Source organism: Mytilus trossulus, chromosome 11 (assembly GCF_036588685.1).
Source record: "Mytilus trossulus isolate FHL-02 chromosome 11, PNRI_Mtr1.1.1.hap1, whole genome shotgun sequence".
Lineage (NCBI taxonomy): Eukaryota > Metazoa > Mollusca > Bivalvia > Mytilida > Mytilidae > Mytilus > Mytilus trossulus.
The window spans coordinates 59,612,618-59,637,970 of record NC_086383.1 but is presented as its reverse complement, the minus strand read 5'-3'; the positions used below and the strand labels follow the sequence as shown (position 1 = coordinate 59,637,970).

The 25,353-nt window shown below is 33.1% G+C and overlaps 1 protein-coding gene across 5 annotated transcripts in view; it reads right to left on the bottom strand.

Annotated features, from left to right (window-relative positions):
• LOC134691360 (solute carrier organic anion transporter family member 4C1-like) overlaps window positions 1-25,353 on the bottom strand; it is a 68,523-nt gene that overhangs the window by 11,783 nt on the left and 31,387 nt on the right. For 4 of the 5 annotated variants that reach the window (XM_063551862.1, XM_063551859.1, XM_063551861.1 and 1 more), the window contains 3 exons: window positions 9,929-10,238; window positions 8,948-9,223; window positions 5,082-5,249 (listed from right to left, as the gene is read on the bottom strand). In XM_063551862.1, the coding sequence (XP_063407932.1) occupies window positions 5,082-5,249; window positions 8,948-9,223; window positions 9,929-10,136 (652 nt within the window). In that variant the 5' untranslated portion in view covers window positions 10,137-10,238. Of the gene's footprint in view, window positions 1-5,081; window positions 5,250-8,947; window positions 9,224-9,928; window positions 10,239-23,469; window positions 23,763-25,353 lie in introns of those variants that run through there. The other variant, XM_063551858.1, reaches the window with a different exon arrangement.

Sequence of the window (25,353 nt, the reverse complement as noted above, 5' to 3'; positions counted from 1 at the left end):
ATAATACAAATATCAAACTCAAGGTAAATTCAAAAACTGTGGATTCATTATTATTCGTTGGATACCAATTTTCGTGGATTTCGTGGGTACAGGAGAACGACGAATTTAAATGTTCAAAGAATATCACATTTTATATAGGAAAGGATACAAAATTTGGCAAGACCACGAAATTAAATATCCACGAACATGCAAGTTTTTCTTAATCCACGAAAATTGGTATCCACGAAAATAAATGAATCCACAGTAGGGGAAATATGTAATACTTGACAAAACAAAACAAAACTTTAACGAAGGTACGACAAGATTACAAATGAAGCTAATCGTGGTTTTATATCCTGGTTTCCATGTTGAGTTTATTCATAGCTTACTCAACCTCTAAATTGTAATGAGAAATGTGTATAGTTCAGTTATATGGAAAATTAAATATGGTGTGCAAGCAAAGGAGATATAATCGTTGACCTCTAGTACTCGAGAAGAGCACACTCCCGTGAGACCAACTAAGTGTTCACTTATAGACCGTAGATCACAATTTTTTCAATCTATTTTTTAAACTGTAGATCCCATGGTTTCAAATCGGCGTACTTGTTATAAAATATTATGACATGCATAGTGAAGAGAGTTGCTTTTGACTTTCCTTCATAATTTTACATATTCCTTAATTTACTAATGCAGTTTACAAGACAATAACAATAAAAACGAAGGAGTAAACAAAGACTCATAAAACCAAGGAACATTTACATCAACAGTTATAAATAATAAATAAGAAACAATACGAACTCCAAGTTGAATGCGGACTTTTCGATTTTAAGACTGGAGAAGAAGAAAAACACGCCTGGTGTCTTCGAGTAGTTTTTACAGTACTTCAAAAGTACTTCTAAACTGTAATGAAATACTTGATTTATCATATGTCTTACTAAAATGAAGACACTATTTGATTAGCCTCTTCTGGTTTCTAAGCTTCTGTTTTTAAATTAGATTTCGAAAACTAATATCACGTTTATACGAACTTCAACTCAGAAATACCCTTTAGAACGTAATTGCAATGTAATGTTGCAATTTGAAAATAAATTTAAAAAAACATTACTAAACAATCATTAGTCTTTTAGAGTACGTAAATCAATAGTTTTCATAAATGGCCATTTTGATTTTAAAATTGTTTTAATATGAACAAACACATTCTGTTTCAGTAAGAGTTTAAGTTGTTTTACAAATACTATGTCCTGAAACAATTCCAGCAATGCTCAGTCACTTTTCAAACAAAACATTTAAATATTGTTGCTTTGTAAATTAAAAATTGACTAACTAAATTTTCGGGATTTTAGTTGACATCAAGCGAAAATGCTGATGACTTATGAAAAATATCCATGTCAGTACCAAATGGACCTAGGAAAACAATAACATATCACACACTTTGGTCTTTATAGAGCATGCGCACTTTGCTGTATTTAAAGTTGTATTGGGCTTCAGTGTTCGCAATTATAAGTTTATATGCAGTTTACTATTCTTCATTTATTCGAACGTCATTGCCGAGTCTTTTGTAGACGAAAAGCACAAAATGTTGAGCCCAGTATCTATGAATAGTTTGTCCATATTAAAGAATACTACAAATTACCGAAATGAATTAAGCAAGTTTCTGAAGAGAATTTAATTGGATTGTTATATCGTGTTTTTAAGGTCGGCATATAAATAATCCTACTCACCAGTTCGTATTTGTTAAAAAAAATAATAATACAAATGCAGACTTTTTGAAAATGTTGAAGTACTTGTTTTAGAATCAGATGACGTCTACTTGTATTATTGATTGTGTATCTATTAACAAGATATTAGAGAATCCAATTAAGATAAACAAAAACATTTTTTGCAGTGTTTCTATAATACATTTTTCTTTTACTTGAGAAGGGGAATATATGTTTTGTATCTTGAAGCATTTGTTTTCATCTAGAAGTACGTTTTAATGAAGGTAAAAATACATAATAAAAGAACTTAAGTCAAATAAATGACGTAACCAATGACGTCATCTATATGTCTGAGTAGTGTTAATTAAAACAGAACATACATATTTTCTATAAGACTTCGATTCTTTAAATTGATTCAACTCAATGACTATGATGACATAGCATAGAGACTAATGTAAATAAACTACTTACTAATACGTATTAGAATAATATTCATAGTGAGAAAAAAAAAACATATGTTAATCAGACATCTATGGTGGACTTGAAATCGGTACATGTTAAAATTTTGCTGTTTACGTCTCTTAACCAAAAATGGTCAACTTTGATATCAAATAGATTGAAGGTTGCTTGCTTAACCTCTTGTGTCAATTATTTCTTGCATATTCAATTTAACAAAACATACACTATGCAAGTTGTCTATGTAAGTCATGAAGCGAGGAAATTGAATAGTCAAAGGGTACTTCGTAAGGCGACAGAAATTTTGCCTTTCAACACACCACCAATAGAGCACCCGCATGGTTGTTGTATTGGTCCTTTTAAGCCTAATTGTTCTTAGCACCGTTACCAAAACTCCAAGTTAGGCTGATGTTCAGTGTTGTCGTTTCTAATTGTGGTTCAAAAGTGTTTCCTTTTTCTCGTTTTTAAATAGATTACAGTGTTGAGGTTTCGCGTTAAAATGGTTTTACACTAGTCATTTTATCACCCTGTATAGCTTTCTTTTCGTTGTGAGCCAATGCTTCGTTCTAAAGACCGTACTTTGACTTGTAATGGTACAGTTTTAAAGACCGTGACCTGGATGGAGAGTTGTCTCATCATGCTCATTGGCGCTGATACCACATCTTCTGATATTTATGTTTGTTTCTTTTGAATGTTGTCAGCTGATTTAAGCCATTGGTCAATATTCAAACGGGATCTTCCTTTGTCAATGTGCCTTAATATATTATCAGGAAGATGTGTTAGGTATAAATCAACAAACATGTGACTTTGAATTTCTGAACAGGTGTTTTCATAACTAACATTTATAAATGCCAAGCGTACGACTAGTGAACACTTTAAACCCTATGAGACACATCAACATTACAACATAGCCATTTAAAAGCATTTACATTCTACATTATATCACGAGCTAGTAATAAAATTAGCTATTTCAAATTTACAATTTCCTCCGCAAACGTTATAAAATTGATTTATAAACATCATAAAAATATGCTGTAAACCGTTATCGTACGCTTAGAAAACAAATTTGTTTTATCTCCACATAAATGACCATTTCCTCATATGCTGCGAAATTGGCTGTTTTGATGCCTTAAACATGTAAAAATGGAAACTGTTTATCTTTGTAGTATAATTGTAAGGTAAAAACATTAAATTTTGAAGGTTGTGTATGTCCAATCTGGGCAACATTTCGTTTTTCAATACTCAAATGTCATGATATTTATATTTCTGATAAAATATCATGAAATAATGATCAACTTAACAGAAATGACCTTTAAACGACAAATTCTCGAAAAATAACATATACGATCAAAAAAATAATATATACATGAGACAACGTTTTACTAAAAACATGATAACTACAGATTATATCACAACAAAAAAAGCTGTGAAACGGCAGCATTAGACGAAACGTGCGTCTGGCGTAAATACAGAATTTAATCCTGATATCTATGATGAGTTTATATACGGTAACAATAAGCTGAAGAGTACCGATACTAGGCCTTAGGAATACGTTAGTAGTTGCTTTAATATATTACTTGCTTTCAAATTTTTACGCTGCGTACAAAAACATTTGTCCAACAGGACCATGTATGGTCTTGTAAACGTCCATAAGGTATTTTTCGTTTATATTTTACCATTAACAGTTTCAGTATGATGTTTATTTGCTTTTATTTTAACCACAAAGGATGTTAGGGTATTGTTCTTTTTTTTTACTTTTTCTTTGTTGCTGCATTCAACAACATTAGTCCAACAGAACCATTTATGGTTTTATGCACGTCCATTTGGTATTCTATGCCTCCCTTTTGTCATTTTAAGATTTTTAGTATGATGTTTTATTTGCTTTTATTTTAACCACAAAGGATGTTTTGGTATTGTTCAAGATTTTTACCCTTTCTATGTTGCTGTATTCAAAACCATGTGTCCAACAGGAGAATTTAAGGTTTTATAAATGTCAGTTTGGTGCTTCAGTATCTTTTACATTTTAAGATTTTTAGTATGATGTTTTATTTGCTTTTACTGAACCACAAAGGATGTTAAGGTATTGGGTTTTGTTCAGAGCAATGAACGTTACGTAGAAATAATTAGTTACACAGCTGGTACATTCTACTTTTAGCTTTTATCCTACTTATATCATAGTGCTTCTATAGTTAATCATGAGAAGATAATTAAACTGACTGTACCTTATTTATAATTTCCTTGCCTGACTTAAGCAAACATTATTAAAATGTTTCATGAACAATAAACTTAAGTTACGTTACATATTGGGTTTAATCACGATTAATAATTTATCTATAATGGTTATGAGAGCTGCATTGCTTTTTCGAGATACTGAATTATCGGACCGGTCAACTCATTCATGATGGAATCGTTATACTTTCGTATTGTTAATTTTAGTCGTTTATGGACATCGGTATACTACCGTTGCCTTTATTCTTATAAAACTGCAAGATAAGCTTATGCGTTACATAATCTAATGAGGTCGGTATCTCGTTAACATTGTCGTGTGTGCCGCACCAATAATGATATTTTAACACCATAGTATGATAAATACGATATGTTACTACTAACATATATAATATACTGTAAGCAGGGAAGTTTAAAATCAGTTGACTGAAGGCACGTGTCACATGTCATAAATGGAAGTCGTATTTTGTAAAGGAGGGGCGAAAATTACGAGAAGGACAGTCAAACTCATAGCCATGGCTAAAAAAAAGACAAACACACAAAAAATAGTACACAAGACACAACATAGAAAAGAAAAGACTAAGCAACACGAACCCAGCCAAAAACTGTGGGTGATATCAAGTGCTCCGAAAGGGTAAGCAGATTGATAAAATGTACTTGTCAAAACAATCTTTTGTCCAATTCATCTTTTATTGTATAACAAAATAGACTTCATTGACTTACCTACATACATAGGCGATGAACTAGCAGGCACACTATCATCAAGTAGAGCTACCCCAACTATGTACAATGTGGTACCACCTACTCCATGTAAAGCTTGCCCCAATAAAAATACATATAAATAGTTTTGTAAATCTGAATTTGTTGTGCACTGTGGTACTATGGATGGATCTGAAAAGAGAATAATAAAATGTTATACTTATATGCAAAGAAAAAAGCAAAACAACAAAAATACCGAAATCCACAGAAAATTCAAATCGTTAAGTATGTACCGAAAGGCAAAATAAAAAATGGAAAACGAATGGAAAGTAACAAAAATTCTAAGTAATTGAGTTGGTGTCAACTGTACTGATCATGGCTTAGTATGAGTGCTTTTTCAAAGTTTTTTCAAAGATTTTCAAATTTTGAATATGTCACAAGAATATGATTATGATTATCATTAATGTACAATGTAGTACCAGCTTACCCTAGTCAGACGGGAGATATGTCTTTTATGAAACTTTTAACAATATTTCTACCGGTACCTTAGAAGAGCAATATTACTTTGATGATGAAAAAACATGACCTATTCATTATTTTTTTTTAATAAAATGTCACTAAATCTTGTGTTGTTTTCGCAATCGGTGAACAGATGAAATCAGACGCGTAATTTATCATAAAATCATATGATAATCACCGTTTGATTGTTCACCTTAGTCAGCAAAGACTCTCAGGTTTCTTAATTATTATTGATATTAACTGTTGATGTAAATGTCCTTTGGTTTTGTGAGTCTTTGTTTACTCCTTGGTTTTGATTGTTATTGTCCCTAATTTCGTTTACAGAATACGCAATACAGTATATAGAAAAGCACAGAGGGAATCTTTGATCGTTTGATAAATATGATTACAAAAAGGGGGAGATAATAGTACCACGAGATCAATCAAAACCATAAGTCGAAAAAAACGCCGACAGTATTACTCGATTTATTTCACTTGACTGGGCGGAGTTTAACCGGTTCGCTCTTAATAAACCAGTCCATCTATAGATAAGTGTATTAGAATAAACTCATCAATGGAGTGTTCAGTAATGCTTTTGTAAATTCCTTTGATGACACTGATAGGTGATTAAAAATCAGTAATAATTATAACGGCAATCATCCTTATCACACACATCTTCAAATAGACTGTCCTTATGCAAATTAAAACCTAGCTCCGCCCGATCAGTTGAAATGACATTTGTAATACCATGGTCAAAGAATTTCTATACGCTAAAGGTAACATATGATGATAATAAAATAAGAACTATTAAAAATATCGAACTATTACTACAATGTAAATTCACATTGTGGAAATCCATAAAAGACAGACAAATTTGACTATTCATTACAGGAATCAAGGTAAGAAAAGGGAAAACAACTGTCATATTCCGAAGTTGTGACGCGCAATTCAAAAGAAAGGTTTCATACAGGACTTTATTTAGTTCGGCCATACTTAAAATAATGTGTGAGAATAGTTTCATCCATGAGAAAATAGAAAATGGAAAGGTGAATACGCTTTTTTCCATTTAATTGATTTTTAACTTTGAGAATATCGGGAAATCTGATATATTGTTTCCAAAAAATAGGAACAAATTCGCTTTTTTTTTAAACAAGATCTAGTTTTTGAACACTCCTTGTTTCAATACTATATTTTGTCGAGTCAAATGTCAATACGGGCAATTTAATCGAAGAAATTTGTAATTAGTACTTTTATGTCTTTCTTCTCAATCTGAATCAATGTTCAGACGTTTTCATTATTTGCTTTTAAAAATACTAATTACAAGTTAGAATTTAACGGTGAATTGTCTATCGAGATCAGGTTTGTTACATACTGAACTCACTCGGGGAATCTATTTTAAAATTCAATAATTGACAAAAAAACGAAATTCTCATCGCTTTTCGCTAGCTACATTTTTAAGGCCTCTTTTTCAATAAAGTGATGACGTTGCTTTACTTCTTTTGTTGGTGTAATAGTTTGATATTTTTAAACAAGACATGTATACGATTTTATAAAGATTTAATTTAATTCATATATTTGTTATTTGAACCATGAAACCATAATTACAAGCTGATGAAATCTGATTAGATTTATCAAGGTTTAAATGCATCGATTTCGCGATCGATGTCGTTGATAAGGATTGTTTTAAGGCGAAAATAGATCTGATTTTTTTTTGGATTTTTTTTTTGTGTCTTAACGCCACTTTTAAGCACCGCATTTTGACCATTTCGTGGCAGCCAGTTGTTATTTGTGGAGGAAGCCAGAGTGCCCAGAGAAAACCATAGACCTTCGATAGGAAAACTGACAATCATAGTCAATTAAGATTGGTGTCGAGTGCACCCACAAGAGCGGGGTTCGAACTCACAACCTCAGTGTTGACTGGCTAGTGATTATAGCAGGCCCTTGTGGGAAAAGATAGCCATACTATATGCAGTAATGAACTTAAGGTTTGTAGTTACATTTGTCAACGATGTATGATAGAAATGTATAATTCATTTATATTTTCCAAATGCCCAAACACATGTATGCCAAAATAGGATTGATTGCATACATAAATTAACATTTGAGATTGAAAAAAGTATTTAAACATGTTTCCCTTTCAATTTCCAAAAAAGAAGTATTAATGCTATACATTGTATTCGTTTCATAATTTAAATTTTAACAACTTAAATTCTCAAATTTTATCAAACTACGTCCTAAATTTTCGTTTTGTTCTTGACCATTATTGACTTCAATCTAGTGATGATGACAGTAATGTCATTATCTATCAGATGTAAACCAATAAGGGAAATTAGTGAAATAGCTTCTGGAGAAAGAAACCATCGGAAATGACAAATCTAATTACGATAAAAGGAGGCCTGATCCGACGAACATCAAAAGAAAGATGACGATGATTTACGAAGGCTGAGGAACAATCTATTTTATAAGTAGATATAGTCAAATTACATTGTGTTTCATGGAGTATCATACAGGAACTATGAAAGTTTTTCTCTTTCCTTTTTTATATTATATATGACATCAATATTTTAATGATAGAAGTAACATATGAGAATAAAAGGATTTATGTAGAATATACCAAAGAAAAATTATATAAACTTGGCTTCGATACAAGTCACTTGGCTCTGGAATAAACTTGTTTCATTGACAGCCATACCGAAAAGTTATGCACATTGATTGATTGAGTAGTGTTTAACACCACTTTTAGAACTGTTGTGCTTTTTCGGGGCGGTCAGTTTTTACTGATGAGGAAAGCCAGAGTGCTCGGAGAGTACCAGCAATCTTCAGTACGAAAACTGACAATCCAAGCCAATTAATATTAGGAGTCGAGCGCATCTACACAGCGCGGTTCGAACTCATAACCTATGTGTTTAAACTACAGTTTATTATATAGAAATGTTTTATAGGGACTCTAGAGGATATTTGATTTATAATTTGTTCATTGGCAATCATCAAATCTACTTATTTCTAAATAAAATTCGTAATAGATTCAAAGATTAAAGTTTGAAACATATCAATATGTTAAGCTAGACTCATTGCTGTTACCGTCCCTTCTGGATCATCTGAGATCATGTATACAGTCTTTAGTTGTCTAAGTTGAGTTCTTCATACTATTATTTGTCTGTTAACCATTTTCCTTTTTTTAAGCCATAACGTTCTCAGTTTAATTTTTGACATTTGAACATGTAGGTTTGAATATTCCTTTGATATCTTTGGCCTCACTTTTTTTTTGTGAAGCCCCGTTCAATTTATATGTTTAAACAGAACCTATCAAATCGTTTGCATTTCTCATCACACTCCCATACAAATTGGTAAGGTTCAGACATATGTCAAATATTTAATTAATAAAATCAAACCTTTGCATTTTTCAGCGGAGTTCTGTCCCCACTGATAAGGCCCCGTAGTGAAATGTGGAAGCGCCATCATGAAAGAACCAATAGACATAACAATTGCTGCACATGCTATCAATCTGGGCTTGTTTCTACCAGATCCGAAGTAGCTTATTACAATGCCCAAAATGGCAGCTGAAACGTCATAGGCACTTGAAATTGTTCCAACCCTTGAACTTGGAAGTTCAAATCTTCTCTCGATTGTCGAAGTGTTAACATTATTAATACCATTTACAACAAAACCTGCAAGAGAGAATATAAACGTCATAAATGTAACAAAAATATAATTATTTTTTCTGAACCAAACATGTAATGAATTGCTAATTTAGAAAAATCTACAGCTTTTAAGAAAAAGTACAAGCGACAAAGTAAGTGAATTTCTTAATGCTTTACTTTTCCGTTTGTTTTATTGTTTATTTTTATACAGCCTATATAAGTTGCTTCTTTGTTTGTTCTAATAGATGTAATAATGACCTATAGTTGCTAACATTTAACTCTTTTAGTCTGGGTTTATAGTTGTATTATTGCCATTTTTTTACATTGATACTGTGCTTTTCAAAAATTGTAAAAGTGCTAAAACGTTAATCCAATATTAAAACATCAGTTTTCCTTACATTGCTATGAATAAATTACTTGTATACTCCATAAATGTAAGACATACTGGAGTGCATGATTGATTGGTGCACAACGCCAATTTCAGCGAAATTGGACATTTCCTGGCGGTCAGCTTTAATTAGTAGAGAACGCTAGAGTGTCATGAAAAAAACACTGACCTTCGGCAAGATAACTGACAAGATAAGATTCACGCGCACCTGTCAAGTGCTAGGTTAGAGCTCACAACTTCAATGTTTGCAGTCTACTGATATATCAGTTGAACTACTTATATTACTCGGTCACCGAGACTCTCTTCAAGACTTTCACCATGTTTATATAACAATATCAACGTACCTTGCACCATAGAAAGACAACAAAGGAAAAATAACAATGATTTAGGATTGTTCCAGTACTGTAACCAGTCTGGGGAGTATGTAAAATATCCACATCGTATATCAGGATCGGATAAGGATGAACTTCTTTCACTTTCTGGTCGCTCTAAATAGGCTTCTTCCAATTTGTCCAAACCAACGCCATTTTGTTTGGTATTTTCCTCTTGCATGCTGTCAGGTGAAATGTCGTATCCCGCAGTTAATGGAAGAAGTTCTACGATTGGATCGTCGATGTCCTCACCATAACACCCATCATCTGGAACTCTTTTAGTCTGAAACAAAAAATGAATGTCATGTTTTAATTAGTCGTTTCCATACGCGAAAAACGATAGATTAAACAAGATCCTGATTAAAATGAAAATATAAATTTCGTGCGTTCGAAGTGCTATTCTGTCTACTAGTACTTTCTGATTTATTCTTCACCAGGAACTATCAAACCGTAAACATTTGAAAAGGAGTAGGAATACCAACTAAAAAATAAGGGTATTGATAGTTGTACATAGTCTTGCACAGGGCATCTAATTAACCCTTAATAGGTTGTTTGCATGGGGATGTTGTGCCTTGCAAACATCATTACATCAGACTTACACCACCCTTCTCTTCGGAGATGCTTTGGTATATTTGCATCCGACATACAAAGATGCACTCCTCTTTAGCAGATGTTTTACTGTCGGATAGGAGAGTTCGTGAATTACACATTTCTAAACCTCAACCAATGCTTTAGATTATGGAAATTCAAATCATCCCGTATTTCAAAAAGTTCAGTTCTAGACAGACCTTTATACCTATAGTTTGCAGATGCAAGAAAAGATATGTATGAAGCTGAAAGTGTGGTATTTGTTATTTCAATTTCAGTGGGGTTAATGCGATCAACACTAATGTCAAAGGATTGGTCTTACAATCGTGAAAAAAAAATGTATCATTTCTATTCCCTCTTTTTTCCTTTACAATTTGTAAGATAAATCAATTAAAATGGATAATTCAACCTGTTAAACAGCTAATCAACATTTCCCTTAAAAACTACAAATTAAGGTACAAATGAAAAAGACAAATGAAGCAATACTTATTACATTTTAAATGAATAATTGAATTGTTTATGTTGTCCATATTTGTAAACAGTTACATGTACGTGACAAACAAACAAACAATAACTATATTGACATAGACAAAACATTAGCAAAACAATGTTCAGATCAATCTATCGCGGAACCACTCCTATAAACATTTTCCAAGAACTGTTCCTATTATGGTCTGTTATAAATAGGCTGAAATGACTATTGCTTCACGGCTGTATACAAGTTTATAAATCATGTCAATTATGTTTTAAATATTTAGCATAGTTAAAACGTAAGGAAGTTCGCTACTCAGTCTTAAAATAAATAACTTTCCTTAAAAATATTATATATTGATAGGGTCAAAAAAGCAAAAAATATATAAAGGACATTGTGCTTGTTTTGGAGATATTAGCCATTGAAATTTTAGCGGGAAAATGTTCTCGTATGATTTTTCATTGCTTTATCATTGACAAGTTTAAAATTCTCAAAATCTATAAAATTTTATAAGTCTTTTAGAAATGTCTTATAATTATACATGCAAAAGATTTATAAAAAGAAAAAATGGGTGTCAATGGGCAAAATTTTTCCAGGCATTCGAATGAATAAAACCAAAGGAATTTGGAAAGTTTGACAAGTAAACAACCTTAATACTTGAGCGTGATTTTGGATTTCGATTGTCTTTTGTATAGTCCTGATCTGTGTATACACTGCGTCCATATCACAGTGATATTTGTAAAACATGCATTGGATACTGGGGTTCCACAACAAATTGAATGAAATACAAATTGAAAAAACAGCATATGCTTCAAAATCACTTATCAATAACCTATATTCAGAGAAAAGTATGTTTAATTTTGTACACATAATAACTCCAATACCTGTTACTGTATAGTAGATAATTTATATAATTGTTTGTTTCTTTATTTACAAACATAAAATACGCCTACACAAATACAAAAGTAAGTTTGAAAACTGTTGGAAATTGTAACATTTCTATTAAATAGATAAGAAGATGAGGTACGAATGCCAAGATGAGGTATGTGTCTGTGTTTCTTATACGAAAACAAATTTCAACTTGTCCGGAATCGCAATCAAGGATAACACTAGTTTTAAAATTGAGAATGGAAATGGGGAATGTGTCAAAGAGACAACAACCCGACCAAAGAAAAAAACAACAGCAGAAGGTCACCAACAGGTCTTTAATGTAGCGAGAAATTCCCGCACCCGGAGACGTCCTTCAGCTGGCCCCTAAACAAACATATACTAGTTCAGTGAGAATGAATTCTCCAATTACGACTGATAACCAAGGGTCAATCAATTTTCCAGATAATATTATTTTAATATCAACAATGATCAATAATGTTAGTCTCACAACAGATCATCTACGGACCGAAGTTGAAGCAAGGGTTTGTGATTTTTCGGAGAGCTGGGCCTTTTCACTGCATGAAACAATCGTTTTTTATCATGTCCCAATTTTAACCAAACGTGGCTGCGTATTTATACATCTTGCGTCGCTTAATGTTTTTCTTTTTCATTTTTAGCCATGGCGTTGTCAGTTTATTTTCGATTTATGAGTTTGACTGTCCCTCTAGTATCTTTCGTCCCTCTTAATTTGAAAGGAATCTAGAATTGTAACCCTCCGACTGCGAAACTGAATTCAATGTGTATACATGTACCCCTGGGTGCACTCGGGTGTGGACTAAATTGATTTATTATTCATGTATGCTCTTTGATGTGTCTTTTTTTTTGTGCATACGGTAAACTTTCAATCCACATGGTTCTAAATAAAAGCTCTCAAGTCGGATTATTGCAATAGGAAGAAACTGTCAACATACCTTTCATTAATAAAGGTCAAAACAAGAAAGCGATTGTATTGACCCAATGCATGTAACAAGTCTCAGTATGTCTGAAATAGCTAGTTTAATTGCCAACGCCCTGGGAGGAAATAGATCAGTTTGAACATTCTTACGTATAAAGCATATATTAATTTAAGTGCTAAATCAATTCTTGGTAATGAATAGCTTTAATTTTCTTATCGTGTGGAACTAGCTACAAGAGGGTCAACAACATTTGTTGTATATGAAAATTAAATGGTGTATATATCCAGGTTCAATCACGGAACAAGTAGACCAACTAAACTGTTTCCTTTTAGCTGAATAAACAAATAAACTTCAGCAATGCTAGATTCAACATTACGTTTAAAAAAAGCCCCCGAAAAAGTACGAAGTTGAAGAGCATTGAGGACCAAAAAACTCCTAAAAGTTTTGTCAAATACAGCTTAGATAAAATATATGGATACATTGATTGGTTGATTGTTGTTTGCTAAACGTCCAGTGGCAAATATTTCATTAATATTCAGGTTGAGAAAAAATAACAATAAATAAAATAGGTATGTTCTGTAATAGAGGCGTCCGGAATTAAGGTCGGAGAAATGTAGACTGCAACAGGAAATGAGGATATAATTGATAGGGGGAAATTTAGCCTTACTAACAAGTCACCTACGGACCCCTAAAAGAGTTGTTGTTCTTAACGCGAAAAGAGCGTGACACTTACAACTTACAACACTCCGACTTAAAAAGAAAAACTTGAAGACTGAGCAACCCGAACCCCACACAAAATTGGGGTCAGGCTCAGGTGCTCCGGGATATAGTTTCAACTATATGTTCACACAAGTAAACGGTATATTCCATCTTTATAAAAAAAAAGCTATAGGATTTATTCACATGGCAATGTATCTACTTTAAATGTTCCATCAATTATATAAACTATATATGTTGTGTATCTGAAGTTATAGTTGTGCATCCTCTACTTCTCAAAAAAAATAATGTCAAGAAATAGAAATAGAAATAGAAGAGGACTAAACTGATCGTATCGTTCATCATGCTTACAAGCGGATATGGAAGCAATTATTTCATTTTAAGAAGCTAACAATGTGTTTTAGGGACGCAAAAATCATTATTTTAGAAGTTTTCATGGTGAAGCTTTCTCTATTCAAGTTATTTATTTTACTTGGTACATTGCTGATACGGGAAGCAGGCACACGATAGTTAATATCCGCCAATGTCTTGCGTATATATACAATGCATTTGTCTCATCATGATGGGAAAATATTAACCAGTCAAATCCATTCGGCAATTCTCGGTCGAATCCGCTACTCTCCGTCTATAGTTAGTTGGGGTTACGGAATTGGCCGAATTGAGACGAATGCATGCAGTCAAACCATATATGGTACGATAGTTTAGTTCTCACGAACTGATGGCAGAAATTAGACAGTCTTCTCATAAATAAAATTGTTACCAACTAATAATAAAAGTATACCAATAAGCAATTTTTAGAAAAGATCAATTGATTGAAATCAACATGATTTGAATAAATGATGATTTGAACAGAAAATCACAAGCGAAGGTAAAGAAGAAAATGAGATTTTGTAAAAGTCATTAGCGACAAATATTCGGCCATGTGTCATGGTTCATTTGAGCATTACCAGTGAATTTACGTATGATTACGCCTAACAACCTACTTCATAGGAAATATCTCCCAGATTTAAACCTCGACGATTTTCAAAGTGCTTGTCTTCAGTCATAACCAGGGTTTAGTCGATACGTTTATGCATTAGATCAACTCGCTGATCATTTGGTATAAAAATAAGAAGATGAGGTATGATTGCCAATGAGACAACTCTACACCAGAAACCAAATGAGGTAGAAGTAAGCAGCTATACGTCACAGTACGACCTTGGCTGTAAAGTTGAATTAATGATGACTAGATCTTTAATAAAAGTCATTAATAGACAAAATCGAACTTTGCATGTTATTATTATTTAAAGCTAACAAAAAGGGGGAGTGTTTCAGTATTATTGTTTCATAATCAGAAAATTGTTTTCAATATTATGGAATGTTATGCAACGATCACATACATTCAACTGAGGAGTTCAGATATGTATAAAAGCAGGTTTAATCCATCATTTTCTACAACCGAACGTGCAAGGGCTGTATAGCCAGTCAAGGTCGTTAAAAACTTCCATTTGTGATTTTCTACATAACTAAGGAAATTGCTGTACTAAGGCACGAATGTGACAGTTGTTCTCCATTTGTTGATGTGCTTGAGCTTTTTATTTTGCCATTTGATAATGGACTTTTCATTCTGAATTTTACTAGGATTCCGGTATTTTTGTTATTTTATTTTTGAAACATGTGTTAACTATTTTGTGACAGTTTATGTTTTAAATATTTTCGCACACTACTGTAATTGAACCTGATATGCGTTTCCTCTCTATGTTGATTATACAAATATTCGTTACTGGATTCTTAAGGTTAATGTTGCTTGTGTTTTGAAACGCCTAAATATAATAGCAAGAAAAATTTCATTTTTAAACTTTACCAGCTGTTAAAAAAAGATTATATATATTGAAGTGTCAAGTATTAGTAATTATTAGCATAAAGTTCGGATTTTGGCGATGAAGACAGAAAAGGAAAAAGAAAGTACAGCGAATCATATTGCCTTACAAAAGCACTGAGGGGGAATCAATTTGGGACAGAAAAATAGAAGCAGCAATTAAGATTTTATTCCAAATTTATATCTACAAAACATTTTCTGAAAGTGTTACTACACTTTACCCCCACCCACGCCCGTGACTATTATTGATGGTGTATGATGCATCAACTGTAGTATAATATGTGTAATCTAAAATTATATGATTTTAAACGATTAAGTCAAATGTAGATAATATAGTGTTAATTAAGCTATGTTCTGCAGAGTCAGTGCCCTTTGACAACTTTAGATACTCAAAATTTCATTCGGCAAATTCTTTGTGATCGATTTATTCAGAAATGAAATTGCGAGATAGGCATTTCATCTATAGAGGCCAATTTTACTCCTTGTACAAAATAATTTATTTAGGTTTTGAAAAATACTTGCATGAATTCTTTTAAAATGTTGAATAGAATAATATAACTTTATTGCGATGTTTGGACGATTGAAACTGGCCGATGGACAAACATTTCTATAGGGAGATATTGCACGTTACAGATCAGTCGGGAATGAATTTCACTTTTTATTCAATTGTCAATACACCATATATCTAAATGTGTACAGAAAGAGAAATAGAGGTATGAATAACATATTTGTTTTTAACAGAAAACTATAGAAAAAAAGAAAAAAAATGAAAGGTGTGATCTCACTTTGTAAAAATCAAGTCCAATCGATTTGGCTTCTTTTCTAAATAACATCGCTAAATATTTATGGCATTACTTACCAAAGCATAGAGTGCTCCAGAATGTGGAAGGTGACAACATATAGTAATTAAGGTACAACCGAGTGTGCAGCAAATGTACCAATAGAAATGTTCGAGATGCCTATCACTATATAAGTATTTGGTTAAGATCAATTTCGTAAATATTTAAGGTTCAATTAAAGGACAGTTAAGTTCAATTGTACTCATTACAAAACTAACTACTAGTATATGTATAATGCTTCGCTTTAAACCATTGTGTAATATGCACAATGCGTGTTTGCCTTTTATTGCAGTTTATGATATCTACAAATAAATAAAAATCTTGGTATTATCGAAAAATGGAAACGAAACTACACACTCCTAGTATACTGCCTACCGAGAGTCTAATTAGTATTGCTGCAATAATTTTTGTTTAATTATTTTCTATGGAAAAGAACATTTGTAACGATTTTTTTATTTTCAAAATGTATATTTTAAAAATATATAGTCAAGTGGCAAATACGAAATAGTCAAGTGGCAAATACGAAGCAAAGAATTTCTTACGTCCACCTATAATAAGCTTCATGATGACTGAAGACCTTTCAGCAAACAGATATATTCTTAAAATTAGTATAAAGGTGCCGTTCCTTTGATAAAAATGAAGATAGGTATCATGAAGTTGTTGTCTGGTGTGGTTCCACCCTATATGAAGGTCTGGACAATGGATACAGAATGAAAAGTTCAGAGAATATTCATGATATTGGACAAAAAATAAAGAATCAAGATAAAATGGCGCAAACCGAATACAGAGTGATGGGGCGTCAAAATATATAGAGGCGATTATAATCGGTAAACAAATATAGAACCGAAGAAATTATCTCATGAATTAATGAGTACAGATATAAGGACCCGATCCAGACCCTCCAAAGCCTCCCTTCTGTTACTAATGGGCTTAAACTTCAATTGGAAAATATTCAGCGGACATCGCACTTCATCTCCATAAGTAGTGTGATAAATGTGTAAAAGTTTACAACTTTAATGACCTTAAACCGAATCAAAGGCCTTGTATTAAAGCGAAGTGTGATGTAAAAGTCAACAAGAGATCAGCGAGGATCAAATGTTATGTGACCTTGACTTTTGATTTATGACTTTTAAACATTACATAAAAGAGTATCATGTTCTGATGATGAACAATCTCGCTAGGTTTATGTAAGTTTTACCGACCGTTATATAAGTACTTAAAAGTTTATTATGTTCTCATAAAAATCAAAATATTATGGTGTTGGACATAAATTGAAAATGGAAATGGGCAATGTGTCAAAGACAACAACCCGACGATAGAGCAGACAATAGCCGATGGTCACCAACGGGTCGTCAATGCACGCGGCGAAGAACTCCCGCAGTCGAAGGCGTCCTTCAGCTGGTCCCTCAACAAATATGTATACTAGTTCAGTTATAATGGACGTCCTGCCAAATCCTTCACTGTTATATACTCATTGAGGTAATATATATACCTATATATTAATGCAGCAAGAGTTTTAAATAAATTTACTTACAAATTAAAGTGAATATAAATAGTCAATGCACAATATATATATATGCAATACAATTAATCCTCCTCCCCCAGAAAAATCGGACAAAAACTCATTTTGATTTTACATGTTACAAATAAAAGTAATTATAAACAACCGACAATAAATCCTCCTGTCAGGGGGGGTGGGGGTCGGGGGGGGGGGGGGGGGGGGGGGGTCTCATTTTGTTTTACTTACTTTACTCTATACATGTTGAAAACCATCGGATATGTTTTTTGGACATTGCAAAATGTAAGTACATTTCAGGCATTTCCATCTGAACAGATCAAGCATGTTTGATACAAATATAAATAGTTATCAAATTAAGGTGTCAGGTTTATAATTTAATACGCCAGACGCGCGTTTCGTCTACACAAGACTCATCAGTGACGCTAAGATCAAAATAGTTATAAAGCCAAATACTCATAGATTGAAAATAAACTGACAACTCGAAAGTTAAAAGATAAAAAGACAAACAGACAAATAATAGTACAGAAGACACAACATAACCGCGCCGCACGGTTGCGCCTGTCCCAAGTCAGGAGCCTCCGTCCTTTGTTAGTCTTGTATACTAATATTTTTCAATTTTAGTTCAGTTTTTTGTTTGGAGTTTAGTATGACGTCCATTTTCACTAGTATACATTTTTATTTGGGATGCAGCTGAGTCCCACCTCGGGGTGAGGGATTTTCTCGCTGTGTTAAAGACTCATTGTTGGCCTTCTGTTGTTATCTGCTCTTTGGTCGGATTGTTGTCTCTTTTTTTACGAGTTTTGAACAGCGGTATACTACTGTTGCCTTTATTTAAATATTCCCCATTTCCATTCTCATTTTTATTAATATACAGTTAAACCTGTTTAAACCGAACCTCTACGGGACTTTAGATTGTGTTCGGTTTTGGCCAATGTTCGGTTTTATCAGGGTCACAACGCATATACAATTTGATATGACGGTGCTTGAGATCATGTTGGGTTTATACAGGTTTTCGGTTTATGCAGGATTCGATTTATAGTCAGGTGTCACTGTATATTTGAACTCCGTCAAATCCTATCTAAGTTTTGATGAACCAAATAACATATAATATACGGCGGTGCATATATGTCATTGTTTAAAGTCGGTTGTACTATTTTTATCCGTCATACATCCATGTTTGAAAGGTGGACACAGATAGCAAACCGTGACATCTAAATATTTCAATGAGGAAATAGGATAAGAAAGTATCAGTTTAAACAGAACGTTTTAACCCTTCGACCCCGCCGTTCAAACAATACCATCTTATCAAAGCTGTGTTAACCTTGGACTATGTCGTTTAAACAACGAACGTACATGTGTATGAGGTTTTATTTTGACGTGATTCAGCATGTAGGCTCCTTTGGCATAATATCTGTCCAAGTCAGGTGATATCGATGTAGTAGTCTGTCTGGCATCTGGGTTGCGGCGGTTCAATATCGTGGGGGCTATACGAAGTGCTACGTAGATTTGACTATTGAACGTGTAGCTAATATAAAAAAAGAAGATGCGGTATGATTGCCAATGAGACAACTATCCACAAAAGACCAAAATGACACAAACATTAACAACTATAGGTCACCGTACTAGCCTAGCTGCTACATAGATATTGATAGCATCAACGTAACCGCTACGTAGCTGCTACGATATTGAACTTAGCCCTGGCAACTTGGTTGCGGCGGTTCAATATCGTGGGGGCTATGTAGTACTACGTAGATTATGGCTATTTACAATGTAGCTAGGCTAGCTGCAACATAGATATTGATAGCAGCTAGGCTAGCTAATCGTTTAGCAGACAAAATCTACGAAGCACTACTTAGCATTATGTACAAAATGTAGCTGCTACGATATTGAACGCGACCCTTTATTTGTTCCCCTGGCATCAGATCAGGGCTGCGTTCAATATCGTAGCGGCTACATAGGGCTACGTAGATTTATGACTATTGAATGTGTAGCTAGCCAAGCTGCTACCTAGATATTGATAGCAGCTAGGCTAGCTACTCGTTCAGTAGCCGCTACGACATTGAACGCAACCCAAATCATTCCATGCATGGCATGTGATATTGATACTCCAATGATTGGGAAGAACTCTTGTAAGTTGCATGCAGAACGACAAGTTCGAAAATAAATTATTTTCCTGCTTCTGTTGCCGTTGTCTAATGATGGACGCAAATTTCTTGAGCGAAAGGCAATGTCCTTAGAGCGATTAATCAGTATTAATGGGTCAAATCCTTCTTATACCACTTCAAACTGTATGCGATTTGGTTTGCATCATTTCCCGGGATTGTTATTTTTATTATCATCATTATTATTATTGAAGGGCTAGATACCGGATATTTTTTATTTGAATTTAAATCAGATGAAAACCCGTATATATAGACTCGATTTATACGTTTTACATGAAAAATTTCAATTATTCGAATACTTCGAAAATTTCATCCCTTAACACAACAGATCTGAAAAATAAAACATAATATTCAACCAGGAAGAAATCCTAAAAGGGAGGGAGAGGAAGAAGAAATCATAAGAGGGAGGGAGAGGTAGAAGAAATCCTAAGAGGGAGGGAGAGGAAGAAGAAATCCTAAGAGGGAGGGAGTGGAAGAAGAAATCCCTAGAAGGAGAGAGAGGAGGAAGAAATCTCAAGAGGGAGGGAGAGGGGAAGAATCGCAAGAGGTGGGAAGATTAATCCCTATAGAAAGAGGGAGAGGAAGAAGAAATCCAAAAGAAAGGGAGAGGAGGAAGAACAGAATTTCCAAGAGAGAGGGAGAGGAGGAAGAAATCCCAAGAGGGAGGGAGAGGAGGAAGACATCTTAGTATTTTACGTCTTGTATGCCGGAATATGTCAACGATATGTTTACTACATGTAATAGTGGACAATTACATAGTAACATCAATGTGACTCCATGTTAGATAACTCGTTTGAGGGTGTGGGTGGGGTTTATAGACTAGAAAATTATTAGTATGGTAAAACATGGAGAATTTTGTGAAAACACAAAATCCAAGAATAGAAAAAAAACGGACTGAAAAAAGAATGGAGAATATTGGGGTGCTAATATATAAATAAATAGCGAATAATGGACCCAACAAATAAAGCATAGACATGATGGAGAAGAAATGAAAGCCCCCTCAAATCCAGACAATCCTTTTTTTAAACCTGTCCATACAACTTCATGTTAATTAATCCAGTTTCTATGTCATATAGACACGATAAAAACATAATTGGAAATGAAGTAATATTCTTTGTTACCTTTCATTTTTTTTTATTTAGCATGTTTTATTTGTTTGCATGTACTTTATTTCAGAACAAACACAATACATTTGGAATTTAAATTTGAATTTGACAAGAATGTAAACCATACATATTGAAACGCTGTAATAAGCTGCGCAACATCTAAACAATGTAGATAATATAGATCTCAACTGTTCGTGTGTATGTAGGCCTACGTTTTAGTGATAATGTTACACTTTATTTACCAATATTATATTTCCTATTTTATAAACTGCAAAATTGTTTATATTACATTCGCGCGTTAATTTTGTAATACTAGTAGAATATATTATATTGCAGTGCATTTGAACTGGAAAACAATGTCATTGTTATTAAATGTGTCAGTTGCCATAAAATTCCAGACTGAATAACAGAGTTATTAAGGATTCATAGTTTTTAATATACGAGGCCATCTACAAATGCATATGGTATAGGCTGAAAGACAAGTCCTACACCAGTGGAGGTCCATGATTTTACAAACTAAAGGCCCAAGATTGCCCATCATACATGTCACGTACCGTCGAAGTTGAAACATAAATTCCTGGTTTTTTTTTAGTTTTCACATAACAGTAGGCATATTAATATCTGTCATGAGGGGGTATAAATCCGCCACAGTTTAGATATTTTGGTATGAGGATGTTCGGGACGTTTGGGTTGCCAGTAAGACATCCTGGTCTGGTAAGAGATCAAAATGAAGTCAGAAACGTTGTGTCCCTTCCTCTCATAAAATCAAATGGTTGTCCTCTTCGTGTCTTTAGTATGTATATGCTCCTATTTGTGTCCCTTTTCAGGTGGCACGGTAGTATTTCCTGGCCCATAGGGATAATGATAGCCTTTTTAGAATTTTCACCACTTTCTAACACTGCAAAAAATTCTACATTTACAGTTAACTGAAGTACTTTCATTTTACTATTTAGAAATGAATTTGAATATGTATCATGACCGTTTACTTTTTTTGCTATATTTAAATACCTAAGGCCACTAGTGTTGTTAGGCCTTTTATGGTGCAGTGAATACAAAATTAAAAAAAATTCTCAAAAATTCATTTTCATCTGTATGTAAAATTATTTCATATTTTTCTACACCTGATTCATCCCTCAGTTTGGGAAAGTATGTTCGGTTGATACTGTATTTTTTGTCCAATCACACTGTTTAGATACATTAACCTAAGTAGGGTACACAAAAGAGCAATCTAAATTCTGGAATGCAAATACTACCGTGCCACCTTCACATACGCGTGTGTATAAAACAGACAGAATCACACCAAAATATTGATATTCCTTTATTGTGTATGTGGATCGTGTTTTTAATATGTCAATTTTTCAGTACACCTATACCATGTATACGTAATATAATGCTCTCAATGTCAAATTTTCAGTACACCTATACGTAATATAATACTGTCAACGGAAATGCGATTATGAGTGTTTGAATTAACGTTTGTGGGATTTATAAGTTCTTAAATCAATAATAAACACTATTAAGAAAGATTTTGATAAGATTTAAATGTATTTAATATAAAGTAAGTGAGATATTTGCGTCGTGAATTCATATGCGTGTTGTGTTAGGGTAACACATTTCAAATGATTGTTTACCTATATACAGTAACTGATTGCCTATAATCTGTGTAATGAATTAATAACACGAACAAAATTTTTATTTTTTTTTTAATTTTTAAACAATATTGATTCTACTTTGTATATATCATGACTATGATCTGGGGACAGTATATCAACAATATATATGTTCTCGATCATGTCAACATGATGTTTGATTGTATATTTTCAAATTGAGTATTTAAAATGACAAACTGATTTAATTTACCAGTAAGCAAAACGAGACACAACTGTGCCAAATATTTTAATTATAATAAAATATAAAAGAGCATTAATTGCATTGAAACATTAGATTAAACTGTTTAATGAATAAATGCACATTTAATTATACCCCAATGGGGTTAAAGGCATAAATCAACACAATTGACACATTTATTTAGTGAATATACCCACTGTCAGATTGTACGGATTCAATAGTTCAATGATCTTCAAAGGCAATTTATATTAAAATGGCTATTTGTGTGAGATTATTTGTTTATATGCCAAGTCTGCATCTGTTGTTTTAGCTACAAACACTATCTTGACTCTATGCCTCCCTATTTTTACTAATTACAAAATATACGAGCCAAGAATATTATATCATTATTGTTACTTTTCTCGTTTTTATAAAATTCCTTGCAAAAACCACTGACAAAAGCCGGTTAAAACTATTTGTACACGTGTTAGTTTAGATCTATCAATATTATTTGTTTACAATGTGACACGTGTTTTTACCATTATTAATAAATATATGTTACAAAGCATATATGCCCTACATATAGATTAAATCACTTACCGTGTTCATTTTGCTGTTTTGATTTTTCCCCGAGTTATGTTATCGATACATATCGTTGATTAATTACGTCGATAATATTTAAATGATCTCCTTTTTCACAAATTTCATTCAAATTTCCCAAAACACACCTGTGTTGTTTAAATTTCAATCACAACGTACGCCATGAAATAAATATTCATGTGTTAAAGATAACACAAACAATCCGGTTTATTTTTAACACGTGGTTAACTTATATGTCTGGCTTAAGGCGTGATGGCAGAGCTATATCGGTGCAGTGATTACAATCACGACTTCGAAAGACGATCAATAGTGTCACTAAAGGGATGTAATTGCAGAAAAAAAACAATCTAATCACTAAATTAAAAATATTTAGATTTAAGACCAGATAAAATGTCCTTTATTTCTATAATTTCTATAATGAGCTGTTTCCTGCTTTGTATACAAACAAAACGGTAAGGGGTTTAAAACATTTTTAAATTGGTATTTATTACATAATCTTCACGTGTGAGATTACTTATAATCAATAGCTGAAGAAACAACAACAAAAAAAACAACAACAAAGACACAAAAGTCGTAGAGATCAACATACCATATCGTCTTGAACAATAGACGGGTATTTATTTATTAAATAATTCAAAATGTCAAGGTCTTAATTGGCCCCGTGTCGTAATAAGTGAATAAGCAGTAAATACATTCAAGACAGAGTACACACAATTTGTGAGGAACATCAAATATAAAAAAATGACAAAAACACATTTGACCTCCATAACAAATCAAACAAGCAGCGAATGTTTCAAGATATAATATGATTGCTAGTATACACAATTTGTCTTTAACACCAAGTACTAAAAAAAAAGACAAAACATATGTGCAGATTGTGTTTTACACATATTTGACCTTCAAAATGTTTCCTCCTGGCATATTTAACATTCCATGGAAGTAGGTATACAAAATCTTCCCGCCTGAGTGTCACATAGTAAGCAACTTATTTGTATTTTAAGTTTCAATGCTAATTTAAGATATTTCATAGGTCGTTATTACCAATGTTATTTCAACTGATCGGGCGGAGCTTACGTTTTAATTTGCATAAGCCTAAGGACAGTCTATTTGAAGATGTGTGTGATAAGGATGATTGCCGTTATAACTATAACTGATTTCTAATCACCTATCAGTGTCATCAAATGAATTTACAAAATAATGACTGGACACTTCATTGATGAGTTTATTCTAAAATACCTATCTATAGATGGACTGGTTTATTATGAGCGAACCGGTTAAACTCCGCCCAGTCAAGTGAAATAAATTGAGTAATATAATTCGCAGATCTACGATGGTCACATTCGAACCTAGTGAGTGGGAGAGTCGTTTATGGGGAGGGCCTGCATTATTCGAGTAAGATAAATTGTGTTGCCAACTTTTGCCATTGTATAATTTTAAATTAAATTTTGTGAAATTACGATACAATGAAGCCTATGTCCTTTCCACATGCTTCATAATTATAAACTCTTTCGCCTCAGGGGCGGATCCAGCTATTGTTAAGAGGGGTACCCAACCCAGGATATTGGTGGGTTACAACTATGTCCCCTTTGAAATGCATTGATCATTAAAAAAAGGGGGGGTTCCAAACAACGGACCCCTCCCCTAAGAGCAGCCACTGCGCTTCGAATTTTAATGTGTATAAACAGAGTTCAGTAATTACGGTAATAAAGATAAAATAAAAGCCTGACAATAAAAAAATAAATAGACAAGTATTTTACATGGTAAGTGGATTTATTAAACGTACAAGAAAAGAAAACTCTAAGAATATTCCATCTCATTGCATCTTATCGGTTATTTAATGGTATAGGTGTGCATTTGAAGTAACTGATTATTGTAAATAAGCAC